Consider the following 14,741-nt stretch of genomic DNA (forward strand, 5'->3'; position numbering starts at 1 on the left):
TATCATTACAGTGAATACATTGATTAATTAGGCCATTGTCTCAGCCAGATAATACGCCTTGATTATTTACACAAGTTTATCACCTTTAAAAGGTTTCACCACTGTTGCGTAGCAACGCTTTAACGAACAAATCAGAACTGTAAGTACGTTCCCATGGTTACCGATAAGTATGTCTTTAAGCTTTGATATATTTCATTAATTTGTGATATTACATCGCGTCGAGTCGTTTCGGCATTTTAGCATCGTGCGCGTGTTGTTGTTGTACGTTTAGTTGCTATCATGGGTACTGGAGCGTCTAAGGATTTTACAAAAACTATTTATATACAGACAAACGGCCATGTGCAAAAAGTAAGTGAATCTTTTTTTTTTTACTTCGTTGAATATTTACTTGTTCAGTTCAGTTTATTTCATGTGGATCTTACAGTCTTACTCATTTAAGATGTAAGCCTAGGCCCAGGGTCCTCTTCAAAAGTATCTCATTTTCTTCAAATTTTATAAAATAAGACATCCTTGGTCTCTGTATTGTGCTATGTGTTTGTCATTAACTAAATACTAAACGAAATTGCTTTTGCGTCAGAACCCATGTCCCATATCCATGGACCTATTATTTTTTTTAATCAATGTTTTTTTTATGTTATATAGATTCGGTTCAGTCTCCATTGCTCATCACGTGATATATATGATTTACTGACAGCTGTTATCTCTGTAAACAGGTAAGACGATTTCGTCATAATCATTACTTATAATGATGATGGTGATTGATGATGAGGCTGATGCTTTATAACGATATTACATTTAATTATAGTGTCTATAATTCTTCTTGAAAACGTTGTTTTCACTTTTGGTATCTATAATACTGTACTATTTCTATTCTAGATGGACGCCAATCAACCTAGTCGACTGTAACAACGCTCTTATTTCGGTTGCTCCTACGATGCCGTGCAACACACATACGTAAGACAGATTACCTAATTTTTCTATGAATTCATATTTTGTGCGCGCGTGTCTTTCTCGACCTACGTCACACAGTCGCGATGATAAAATGTCGCAATAATTTGATTGCTAATATCGTGCCTTGTAATACTCGGTTCCCACTAGGACGCAACACAAGCACGTAAGCGCAACGCAAGTGAGTTGACCAATGACAAGCGACAGTTCGAATAATCCATCGCTTGTGATTGGTAAAATCACTTACTTTGCGCTTACGTCATTGCGTTGAGTCAGAAGAGTGGGAATGAAGCTTAAAGAACGACACATGTTTTCCGGTCTCCCTCTAGAATTACAATATCTCTTTGGTTTTTCTATTTTTCATTTATATCGGCCTTTCACGCAAAACGCACGTGTTACAATGACACTGCATTCGTACAGTGCAGTGTTTGCACTTAGTTAATTATTAATATATTATTGCGGAAGATGAGCTTAATAATATTCCCTGATAATATCTAATTTGTTTGCGGGTGTCTGTCTGTGTATCCTTGTCTGACGTAGGCCTAGTTATTTAAAACAATCAATGATACACATAATATTACATTTAAAAAAAAAAATTTAAAACCCCACTTACTATCAATAATCATTCCATTACATAATGTTACATTTCATTACATTACATTACAGTGTTCTATTTATAAGGTTCTAATGTTTAGTGTTTGAGCAGTATAAGCTTTAGACGAAAAGCAAGGACGAAGTCACAGCAACTAGTTTTTAAAAATCGTGTGTGACGGATCATTATAAGTGTTGCTTGTGATTGGTCAAATCACTTGGTTTGCGCGTACGTCCTTGCGTTGCGTGAACACCTTCTAAGCATAGTGGGAGTTTGATTCCCGGGATGGTCCATCAAAACTAACATCAAAAGGAACCCAGAAACAAAATAAAGCGATGTAAAGAAAACAATCTTCCACCAATTTCGAGTCAATATTAATAACATTATCATTTATATATTGATTATCATTTTCATTTTAGCACGCCATATAAGGTAGTGGAGTCTTCGTTGGATTCTACGCATGGTAAGATTTCTCTTCTTTATTTATAAGGCTAGTTGAAGAAATGTAAACACTTTAGTGTAAAGCGCAGCTGTATTATTCGCGATGTCAAAGTCTTCCTCACTCACGTTATTTAGAATGGTTTTTTTCGACCATTTTTAAAAGAAAATCTATGTGATATAATTATCTTCAACTAGAACTATAATGTATGCATATTTGCCTATAGCTAAAAATAGCATTGCTAATTAGTGTCTCGTAAAACGGTCTACAATAACAGAACACTTAACTCTAAATGCTTTGAAGATCTAAACGTTGATTACAAAGATGTTATATATCCGTTCGGTTCCAAATTGGACGCAGTGCAAGAACGTATTTTAAGCGCGCCGTAAGTAATTTGACCAATCACGACGAGATTGGACAACTCACTTGCGTTGTTTCTAAGTCGTTGCGTCACAGTATAGTATATATGATTAAATTATCGCATTATCGTTTGTATCGCATAATTATTATATCCTAATACTATCAATAATTTGAAAACACTTCGAACCTTTTGCAATTTTTAAGAAAGTCCAGTTCGGTCTTCTTAAGACTTTTTTTTCTATTTCCCGTAGGTCAATTTATGAGTAATATATATATATATATGATATAAAATTCCCAGTATAGACACATTATTCATGAGACGCTCTTAACTATTTACCTTGTTTGTAATTTTCAAGGCGCTTAAACTAAAGGTTACTACCAATTTGATACAATTTTGTAGGCCTTATATTTTCAATTTTAAGTTAACTTCGTTGGATTTAATTCTATCGATGAGTTAATTACATGTTGTGTACTGTAAAATTCACCTTTTTCTAAAATGAAGAAAAGCGCGCGTATAAGTGTTGATAATCGTGGATTTTACCTACTAATCATTTTAATTGGAAGAAGGAATCCGCTGAGGTGAAATTGCAAAATTGCTTATCGTTTTAATTTAGTCAAAGTGAAATGCGTTGATTATTAGATATTGACAAGGTTTTTGCTGTGTGTCTTTTACCTTTTATTAGGCGTTATAAAAGGTAGATTGCATAATAGCTTTTTTTAAATTAGTTAAGATCGACAAACCCTCTCTATTTTTGTCTTTTTAATTTTCCCGAAATCTATATTAGGTAATATTGGCTACGATCCAGATTGTAATTTTTGCTTAATTTAGTCAAAGCAAAAACGCCTCTTTAGATAATTAAAATGTTCTGAATGTGTTGAATTAAAAAATGGAGAATCCGCATAACAACCTAAAAAAACGTTAACTTTATATTACTCTATTACTTTTAAAATAACAGTAATGTATTAAAGATTAAATGAAATCCTCATGGTATTGGGTATCAAGTCTCTTTTCCTATTTATTTTTAAATTGAAATTAACCTTTTAGGAGATGACGTGCTGTTTCAGTCTGTGTTGTCGCAAGTAGCTGAACAATTCACAAAGTAAGTTTGTTGCTAGACTGGTAGCGCGTTTATTTTTTGCTGCACTGGTAGCGCGTGTATTTGTTGCTAGACTGTTAGCGCGTGTATTTGTTGCTGCACGGGTAGCGCGTGTATTTGTTGCTGCACTGGCAGCGCGTGTATTTATTTCTACTTCAACGTTAGAAAGAGCGCGTGTTTTTCTTGCTGATGGTAGGCAGAGCGCGTTTGTTGCTGCAATAGATATAGCGCGAGCACGTATTGTTGCTGCTTTGATAGATATAGCGCGTGTATATGTTGTTGATATAACATTGGTTATGAATTTTAAAGCACGTTTAATTTGAAAGATAAAAGATATAAGCCTATTAGTCAGGGTTTTTAAAGTTTTGAAACCAAAGTACATGATGCGTTATATTGTGTAGGGCATTTGGAGTTTACGATCTAAAGAAAGAAGTACATGACAGATTGAACGCTATAGAAAAAAGAATGGAATGTAAGTAATATTATCATATTTATATTGAGAAATAATGTAGGCCTAATAAAAAAGATAAATTATTATTACTATTTTTATATCTCACGACATTTCTTCAAAGTGATAGTCTTAAGGCCTGTTTACACTAGTGTGATAACTAACGACGATGGATATCATTTTTATCGACGAAGACAATGAAGTTCTAGGAAAACTTTATATTTATCTATCGTCGTTATCGTCGTTAAACTATTTTTAAAACCACCTTTGGTTGTGTTATAGTTGAAGGTATGAAGGCCACAGAAATTGAAAAATGCAAGCTGGAAATATCGAGAATAAAAGAAGGAATGAAGAACAGTAAAGAGTAAGTACATATATTGCTAGGCTGAACATAATTATATGATTGTGTTAAATTTAGTCGCCAATTGCCGGGTAACGTTGTTCAACGATAACAGTAGACATGAACATGTTCTAGGCCTACGCATTGTGTAGCCTAGGTAATTATCATGTTACGTATGGACTGATTATTTGAAGTGCTATGAGCAAGCTTTTAATTATCTAGAAACCATACAACAATGTTGCGTGATTATATCATTATGTACTATTGTGTTGACAGTGAAACCTTTGATATGAGGAGTGTCATGATCGCTGCTAGAAGAGATGTCCCAAAATATCACAAGGTAACACGTCATAATATAGACTATTATATAAATATAAAAATAAATAATATAGGTAATATAAATAGTATAGGCATGATATTAAAAAACTAGTCACATCATAACTAGCATAACTTGTGTCATTTCTGTATGGGTTTTGGTGAGGTCTGATACAAAGTGAGTTTGAATATAAAGTGAGTTCTGATACCGTATTCACATGGCTCATTATGTTACTTCTTAGTACACGTTATCAGAAGAAACAATTTGTTACTTACGAAATCCTACATTCGACATCTGGCACTGGGAACCAAACGAAGTAAGTGAACTTATTACTTAATTGTAACACTTTCAAAATGATAAGTTTCCACTTTCCATTCCTTGTTTCTATTACCGTATATTTCTATTATGTTATAGTGCTATTTATATACATATATATTTATAGTTATTTTCTTCTTTTTAAAAAGGATTTGAGAATGCAAATAACTAAATAACTATTTTATATATTACAATGTTATATTTATGTATTTGTTTTGAATTTTTTGGATGAATAAAGAAAGAAATGTTAAAAAAAAAAAAAAAAAAAAAAAATACAAATATGAATTTTGTACCCTCTCTACTGCTTCAATTTTGTGTGAATAAAAAATGTGATTGTTTTTACGTAGATGTTATGTTTGATGGAGCATATGTTCCACGAACTTGGTCTGATAGCTGAATTTAACATGAATCCTATAACACTGAAAAGATGGCTGGTAAGTCCTTAGCTTATGTAAGACAGTTTCAAACATTATATGATGGTATACTATGTTAATGTAAGCGCGCCTTGTCGTAGATTCAACGCGAACGCGTCAACTGCCGCACGCGTGACGTACAACGCGTTATATACAATACATCTATCTTGTTACAGCTGTGCATACAAGAAAATTACCGAAACAACCCGTTCCACAATTTCCGACATTGTTTCTGTGTGACGCAAATGATGTACGGTATGGTACATCTGTGTGAACTCAAGAACATTCTGAGTCTTGAGGATGTGGGAATACTCATGATATCGGCAGTCTGTCACGATCTTGACCATCCCGGTTACAGTAATTCGTAAGTTTTACCAATTAGTTATTTTTGTGTAGCAAAATTTCATATCTTGTTGACCATTTTAGAAAAGAAATATATAGGCCTGGATAAAAAAAGATATAGTTTTGCCTTTTATATCAATACATTTTGCAAATGAATTTATAACAGTTGACATTTAGTATGTTGTATACCTGCATACATTGATAAATAAAAACATATATATTGTCTGTTTTGTAGTTGATAATCATTTTTTATAAAAACAACTAAAACATTGATTTCACACGGTTCTCCTAATTTCAGTTACCAAATCAATGCTCGCACGGAGCTAGCTGTCCGATACAACGATATTTCACCGCTAGAAAATCACCATTGTTCTGTGGCCTTTAGGATACTGGGCAACCCAGAGTACAATATACTGGCAAACGTGGAACCCGAACGGTTCAGACGTATCCGACAGGTACGGCGGCCGTTTCTCTAATAAGTTTACTAGTTGGACTAGGCCTATATGATGTTTGTGCTTTGGTTCGTGCTATACTGTATTCACTATCTATCGTCAAAAGACACACAAAGGCGGAAAGTTTCACTAAGGCTCTGTCTACACTATCAAACTAGTTTGACAAAAAAAGTGTGATGTGCCCAAATATGGTAGTGATATACCCAAATATGGTAGTGGTATGACATCATCATGTCCATATTTGAGCACATCAACCTTTTTTGTCACATAAAGCTTGATAGTGCAGACAGAGCTTTACAATGTTTACAAATGAACGAACCAGAAAAATATCGTCGTTTTAATAAATTATTAATAATGTCATTTGATACTATGACCTTCAATTTATTTCTAAAATTAATTTTCTTTTTAATATTCTATTAAAATGCAGGAAATGATAACACTGATCCTAGCGACTGATATGGGTAACCATGCTGACGTGATGAACGAGTTTAAGAGGCAGATTGAGCAAGGCTTTGACTTTAACAACGAAGATCATCTGAAATCGGTTAGCAGCCACCTTCTCTCCTATCTGATGTGTCTTTTTTGTTTTGTTTTTTTTTCTTCACCCAACTTGTTCCTCGATATATTTCATCCCGTCGCCTTCCCCTAATAAATCATTGCTATTCGTTCCAAGTGTACTAAGATATATGGGACGCACTTTTTCTGTTGTTGCACCCTCTCTCTTAGAGACGAACTCCCACTTTCGACTCGTTCAAAATTTACTAACTTATTTAGGTCTATTTACCAACATTTGATCACTTATTGATGGTTGATCATCATCATCATCATTCATCATCATCACCGTCATCTTCATCGTTATAATCATCATCATTGTCATATTGTGATCAACATCGTTTCCACATTAAAAGCATTATTTTATTTAACCCACAGTTGAAGATGGTGTTGATCAAATGTTGTGATATCTCGAACGAAGTGCGACCGATGGAGGTATCAGAGCCATGGGTTGACTGCCTACTCACCGAGTATTTTATGCAGGTAAGCCACACTTAAAATACGGGGCGCCACTTAAACACGGGGCGCAACTTAAATACGGGGCGCCACTTAAACACGGGGCGCCACTTAAACACGGGCGCCACTTAAACACAGGACACCACGGCGAGTATTTTAATTTTTATGCAGGTAAGAGACACTTAAAATACGGGGCGCTGCTTGAGACATTACTGCTAATTACGGTATGTTATTATTAAGTATCGAAACTACAGAAACAATGGCATGAGCTTCAATTGTTAGGTAAGTCAGCCTAAATGTAAACCTTTGTCAGACTTGGAGTAACTTTTGTATGTACTGTTTAATGATATGGATATAAAGTCCGCAATAAAGAGAAATGAATGAAATAGTATGTACCTAAATCATTTCCAATTTCTTTGTATTTTTAGAGCGACCGGGAGAAAATGGAAGGCCTTCCCGTGTTACCGTTTATGGACAGAGACAAAGTAACGAAATCGGCCACTCAGATTGGATTCATTAAGTACATACTAATTCCGATGTTCCAATCGGTTGCAAAGGTATTACAGAAAACTGTAGGCATATATATCTAGATCATTATCATCACTATCATAATCATCATCATCATTTGATTTGATTTTTAGATTTATTTAATATCGGCTCATTACAATTCAACAGAATACATACAAATACAAAAAGAAACAAAAAGCCAGGATTGTCAAACGTGAACCCAATCACTGTTTAAAGACTTTCCTTTCCTTGCCATCATCATTGTCAAACACGCACGTACTCTTTGTCGTAGATGTTCTCTATAAGATTGCTTGATTGTTTTAAACGTACTCTTTGTCGTAGATGTTCTCTATAAGATTGCTTGATTGTTTTAAACGTACTCTTTGTCGTAGATGTTCTCTATAAGATTGCTTGATTTTTTTAAACTTAAAATAAAACTTTAATGTTTGTATACGTTTCAGTTATTTCCACAAATTGAAGAAACCATGGTAGAGACACTGAACGATGCCCTCTATCGGTATGAAGACATCAAGCAGGCAGACGATCGGAAGAAATCAATGGAGCAGAAGGCTTAATTACCCGCCCATTTGTTTGTTTTTTATATGACACAGCTACTGATCCCCTGATTGGATGACCCTCGTCAACAAGAGACGGTGAACTCTGACATGGTCTTGCCTGATCGACTGCACCAAGTAAAGTTGCGATTGTAAATACAGTACACTCTTGAACACAATTACAAGTACAATTTGAAATTATATTTTGTCGGGAAACATTACGGTAGGCCTATTAAGCAAAAAAAGATGTTCTTTTTATCTTCATCGATAAGAATGTGTAACTAGAAATTGCGACGAATTACCTGATATTCAATATATTCAATATATTCAATATTCGGACAGCGTAGGCCTGCTGTTAAAACATTTCATCCTTTTATTTTATACTGTTAAATATTTTCGTGGTCCGTCGTTCTGTCATTTAATATCGTTATTATCAATTTCGTTTTTATTTTCGTCTTCGATTGTAATGTATTATTTTACGATTGTGCTGTTCAGAATTCTCATGTAGGTCTCTACGAAAAGTAATCACGCATACAGCATTTTCCATATTGTGAATTTGTTCGCGCGAATCGAAAACGTCAGCTTATACGCATGCGCAGAGAGGGATTTGGAAGATGAAAACATAAATACGCATGCGTATAAGCTGACGCTTTCGATTTTCGCGCTAAAAAATTCGCCTAGTGGACCATCACAGTACGCCGATGTAGAAAGTTTCGTAGAATTAATATTGTTTTTATCCCGGCGGTCTGCACTTTATTTGTAAATTCTTAGGTAAAACAGTACAGATGTGCTTAAAATCAAATTATTATAACTTGTATTATTTCAGTTTTATTGTACTTACAGTATGTAAATATTAATGTGTATTCGCCCATTTAAAGTAACCTTATTTTCGCGTTTGAAAGAATGATTGAGCATCTGTATTTCACAGAGGAAAGATGTTGGAATCGTGTTGATAATTAAACAACAACAAGCTTAAAAATAGAAACAATAAAAGAACTGTTTTATTTTAAGTGGAAGAATAATAATTTACTAAAAATTGTTTATACAAAAAAAGAATGTTGATATTAAAACTGACGGAGAATTGTACTATATTGTTACCGATTTGTGCGGTTTCGTTCACAGTTTATTGCGTGGGTACTGTCTTCATGTAGGGTTAATGTGTCTGACAGAGTTCCTGACAACTGCTAAGGTCTTTAAGACAAAGGTTACTCACGTTTGAAGGAAATAATAACATTGTTAAAAAGTGGAGCTCCACCCAGAAAATTGCTATTTTTCATACATTTCAACTATTCTTTAAAAATATCATCCCTCATACTTCATATTTTTTTGAAAAGTTTTTCAATGAGTATGATTTTCTTGAAAATCACGCCTTTTTGCGTTTTGGGGGGATACCTTGTAATTTCCTATTCTTTTACATGCAAAAGGGGGGTATATTTGAATATTCCTAAAAAATTAATTTCTTCACTAAAAAAAAAAAGTAAAATGTTTTTATATGTAATTTTTCCAGATCTTTTTATTTCTGGTATTGTTATTGCGTATACATTGCGCAATTTCGCGTAAATAGACACTTTCCCCCGTTGGGTCCAATTGGGTTTTTTACTTTGCTAGGGAGTATGATCACGTGACATTTCTCACGACATTTTTCACACTGCAGCTGGCAATCTGTTATTGTCGCGATGTTATTTTTGACGGGCGAAAAGTATATTAAAACATTCTGGATGTGACCCTATCATGTTTCACAGTGTAATAAGTGATTATGAGATTATTACTAAAATGTCAAATTTAACGAGATTTGAGAAAGACGTGGCTATATATTCAATAAAGCTAGGCCTAGACCTACTAGAGTCTAGGTATGTAACGATGCTGCTTGGCCTCTAGCTGGCTGCCTGATAGCCTTACACTACAGCAGTGAAGTTTGTTCTGGCACCCAATCTCGGCCTACCCATGGGCCATGATAGGGTGCCTGAATAGTTGCTTTTCAGTCAGACATAAGCTTCCACATCCGTTACTATTCTTTACTATTCTGAGCAATACCAGTCTTGTTTTGTAGAGAATTTTGTGTTTCACAATTCTTAATGTGCGAGAAAACCCAGGAACGATAAATGGGACGAAACGACCAAGCATTTTCGAACCCATGACTACAGTCTTACCTAGACATGAATTCAAGCCTAGCTAACTAGGCTGAGCAGACGATTTAGCTAGGCCTAGCTTAAAATTAATAAGCAATTTGATTAAGATTATTATGCTGTTGTTGTACAGTGCAAATCATGATGTTACATGTAAATTATGCTGAAATTTTTATCGGAAATATTACTTGGGCCTAAACAAATCGTATTAATTGTGTGTATAAACAGGGAGTTGTAAAAATTATTTTACAACTCCCTGGTATAAAATTGATTCGCCATTTTCCCAACACATAATTTACTAAAGGGGAGACATTTCACCTTGCAACGCGTTCACCGGCGACTAAAACGCGTCAGTCGCTAAGTGTAACGCGTTTTGCGACGTATTGTAAACGAATAACCCCTAAGTTACTGAAAAAGTGTAATGTAGTAAAAAACACTATTTTCTGACCGATTTTTTAGAAATTAGTTTTTGGAAAATATTGCCATATCTTCCCTGTTTTTTGTATGTAATCACTTTCAATTAAACATACTTAAACATAATATAAGCTGAGAAAGTCTGAGTGTAGCTCCACTTTAACATCGTACTATAAAACATTACAATTTGTTTTGTTTTTTTGGCCTATTTAATTTTAGTGCGTTGGGTTCTTATCAGTTGATCTCAATCTGCTCCCTAATACAGTGGTGGTTAATGAACCATGTTGGGTCGTCCCACTTTGCTAGGAGGTAACTTTCAGACAGTTAACACAAGTTTTTAATACAAGAAAACAAAGCAATACAATAGGTACAAAAGAACAATGTTAGAGTGTTAAGAACTATTTACTAGGAGACTATTCCCCTTAAAATAACTATGGTACATTAACAATAAGTATTGTATAGAAAAAAATCCCAAAAGGGCGGAGGCTGATACAGAAGGTAATAATAGAACATCAGATGTGTCATACTGAACTACGCCCAATAGGTAATCTGGTCCATAGGCATAGTGCGTACACTTAATCTGTTAAATATATTATATTTAAATTATTTCTATTTTTATAGCAATTTTCAAATATTGCACAAACAAATAAAAGTAATAATAATTTTAGTAGAACTAAGGGTATACCAACTCCCTGTGTTGAAAAATCATCAAAACAAAGTGCAGTATAACAGTATGTAGATGCTAACTAGTACAATATGAATATATAATATATTACATAGAGATACTAATAATATAATATTAATTTTACATTAGAAAACAGAAATGGAAACCACATAGGTCAAATTCAACGTTTTATATGTGCTACAATCCTTGTCCTATTAGTAAAATGGACGAGTCCGCCAATACGGCAAAACCACGCTGGTGGTTTTCAAATAAACCAAGTGTTTTAAAACTATTTATGTAAAAAATCCTGTACCCTAATCTTAAATATATTTACATATTACAAATAAGGGATAATAACTCTTAACTTTCGTGAAAAAATTAAGTTTTTGGAACAGCAACTGTAATTTTAGTTTTAACGTTACGTTCTGACTGTTAAGGAAAGCTTTGTCGACTTCGAAAATGTTCGCCTATCCTTTAACACTAGCCGGTCACTGACAAACTAAAACACTGCTTCAAAAAAGGGGCTGTGCCGACGAAGTATCTGAACCAATCAAATTTTACTTTAGGTCATTAGAAAGCTTGATTGATTAGCTTTTGCATGGTGGAACAGCCAATATCATTGGATAACTAGGTCAAACGTTATGAACGTTTTTGTAAAGATCTCAACAAATTTGCAAAACAAGCCTATTCTTTAACACAGGGCAATTTTCAAATCGTCTAACTTTAAAAATCAATGCCGACGACGTTTTAAGTTTTTTTAAATTAAAAAAAACATGACATTGTAGGTACTTAATTAGGCATTACAATGTCGAAACAGCCATAAAAATCGGTCAATTAATAACAAAGTTACATTGAAAAAACTTTCAAAAAATAGCTGTTTTTCGGTGATTTCGTGCCGTTTAGCGGAAATCGCCCGGATTTTTGGGTACATAAAACAAATTGTAATGTACTGTTTTTCGTGCTTGAATTCGTAAACCGACTACAGGCGTAATGTGGCTATACGTCATTCATCCATTCCAGGTTTTTTTACGCTTCGTACGATAACTTATATCTCTCCATCTTTGTGGTTGAATCAGAGAGTACCACTCCCTGGTTTAACTGACGTTATAATAAGCACATATTAAAGAAAATACAGACATCATACGCACGCCTACGGCACACCACAATTTTGATGTGAACAATCCTACTAATTGGCGTTCCATAGTCTACCCACTTCCGCGAGCAAGGTGACATACCAATCGTCGCGTTGTTTTATAAGTACCTATGCCAAGACGTGATCAAGTGTTTACAACTTAGCAGTGCTTAAAAACTTAATGCAATGGGACAGTGTTACTCTGGAAGAGGTATAGTATATTCTTGTTTACTACTTTCTAATTATTGATATAATGTTAAGCCTAGATATTGCTTATTACTGTTTACACCAGGCCACCAGTTACCACGTTGTTATGTCTACTAGACTACTAGGTTCATAATACATTGGATTTTAAATTACACCTGTCAACTCACCCCAACATCTGCTTCATGGCCTACAGTAGGCCTATAATAAATACCACTGTATGCGTGCTAATTTCAATTTATATTAAATATAGTTGTATTTATTCGTAAAACATAGAATAGAATCAATGCTTTAGAAGCGCCAGTCCGTACAGAGGTACAGAGTGTCTGTATAAAAATCTGTTTTGTATCATTTTACTCACGTTACACCAAATGACCTTCGTAATTTAAGATGTAAAATTGGTTTAATTTGTAAATTAAGTAAAATTATTCATTGTATAGGTCTACTTTTATATCGTACAGATGTAGCATACCTAACTTATTATTCACATTTAGGGACAAGCAACACAAACTTGTAATTAATCAAGAAAGTTTTTATATGAAGCAGGCAATTAGAATTGAATTAAGCGATGCTTTTGGCGCGCTGGTTTCTGTCTGGGTTTAAAGTTTCACAGTTATCTTCTTCCTTATTTGGAGATAACTCCATCCCTTCGGCAAAATACAAACTGTTACAAAATCAGCCATATTTATACGCGATGGGGTCAAAAAGAAACCAAATTAAATTGTATGAGACAAAAACAGTTGAATTATTCATTATACCTCCATGGTTTTACGAGAAAATGAGTGTCCCTTTAAAGGGGTGCCCTTGAATAGAAGTGTTCCAAAGACATTTGCTTCTATATTCTATATAACAAGATCTATGCGCACTAATTCATTCAAGTAGGCCAAACTGTACGTAGGAATGTAAATTTGCAATGTTGATTGAGTAGACATATGGAACGCAATAAGTGCATTATAATCCCACACTAAGGACAGTTAATGAGATGGTTCAAGCTCGAGTAAAATTCTTATATGCCTTACATTTACCTAGCGACACCTTCATTTCTTTTTAGGTCAAAGAGACCAGTTTCGGCGGCAGGCGTTAGATGCACACAACAACTACCGCGCACGACACGGGTCTGGCCCGCTTCAGATTTCATCTAAGCTTAACAGCTATGCACAAAAGTGGGCTGAACGATGCGCAAAGGCGGGCCAACAAAAACACAGATCGTCCAACAAATATGGAGAAAACATATATTGGTTTTTTAACTCAGCAGGTCTCGACAATCTAAATGGTAAGTTGTGATATATGTATGACGTAATGATATTACGTGTCATAACATGTGGTAGGCCTAGTATTCAACTTTCGAAATTAGATTGCAAACTAAAATTTGGTAAATGTCTTTTTAGGTGAACAGGCGGTTGCAAGTTTCTACAATGAAATAAGCAAGTACGATTTCAACAGAGGCGATTTTACCCAAGGCACAGGTAGGCTAAGTTCGGACTACGCATGCGCTCGCGAGTACGCGGCTGCGTCACTATACCGTACTGCAATAATAGTATACGTTTTGGTTCTTCCGATAGAAACATTGGTCTATTTTTATTATCTGTGACAACAATTAACAATGTGCAAATGTGTATTTTTATAGGTCACTTCACACAAGTCGTCTGGAAAGATAGTGTGCGACTTGGCGTTGGCATGGCAATCAATCCCAAAAAACCTAACGAGGTTTACGCCGTGTTCAACTATGACCCGCCGGGCAATGTCATAGGTCGATTTAAGGAAAACGTTTTCCGGGCAAAAAGTTAGATATGCGCTATGAATCGAAACCACATTTTTTTAATGTATTTTTAGAAAAACTTCCTTAACTAAAAAAAGTTTTGAAATAATAATAATGATGACATTATTGCTGTTATAAAACGCTGAGGCTGTTTTAATTGAATTTTAGTAGTTACGCCATTTTATTATTAAAATGTTGGAGCAAAATGTTTATAATGTAAATTCCAAAAGAAGAATTAGGTAACAGAATGAGTGCGTATAGTACCGGTAGTGGTTTCAAAGATATTGCGAAAATATTTCGTTTTCCTTTCA

At 34.5% G+C, this 14,741-nt stretch overlaps 2 protein-coding genes across 2 annotated transcripts; both read left to right on the plus strand.

Annotated features, from left to right (window-relative positions):
* The first annotated feature begins 236 nt into the window (after positions 1-236).
* LOC144850064 (high affinity cGMP-specific 3',5'-cyclic phosphodiesterase 9A-like) lies at positions 237-9,123 on the plus strand. The gene is made up of 16 exons (XM_078707251.1): positions 237-348; positions 643-713; positions 877-954; positions 1,960-2,003; positions 3,385-3,439; positions 3,838-3,908; positions 4,167-4,248; positions 4,501-4,564; positions 4,782-4,856; positions 5,203-5,289; positions 5,445-5,632; positions 5,909-6,065; positions 6,490-6,606; positions 6,993-7,097; positions 7,499-7,627; positions 8,039-9,123. The coding sequence occupies exons 1-16, from the start codon at positions 280-282 to the stop codon at positions 8,150-8,152; spliced, it is 1,506 nt and encodes a 501-aa protein (XP_078563377.1). The 5' UTR covers positions 237-279; the 3' UTR covers positions 8,153-9,123.
* A 3,410-nt stretch (positions 9,124-12,533) lies between these two features.
* On the plus strand, positions 12,534-14,488 carry LOC144849741 (Golgi-associated plant pathogenesis-related protein 1-like). The gene is made up of 4 exons (XM_078706768.1): positions 12,534-12,678; positions 13,723-13,944; positions 14,060-14,137; positions 14,299-14,488. Exons 1-4 carry the CDS (start codon positions 12,654-12,656, stop codon positions 14,457-14,459), a joined length of 486 nt encoding a protein of 161 aa, XP_078562894.1. The 5' UTR covers positions 12,534-12,653; the 3' UTR covers positions 14,460-14,488.
* Positions 14,489-14,741: the final 253 nt, after the last annotated feature.

Source organism: Antedon bifida, chromosome 8 (assembly GCF_963402885.1).
Source record: "Antedon bifida chromosome 8, ecAntBifi1.1, whole genome shotgun sequence".
Taxonomy (NCBI): domain Eukaryota; kingdom Metazoa; phylum Echinodermata; class Crinoidea; order Comatulida; family Antedonidae; genus Antedon; species Antedon bifida.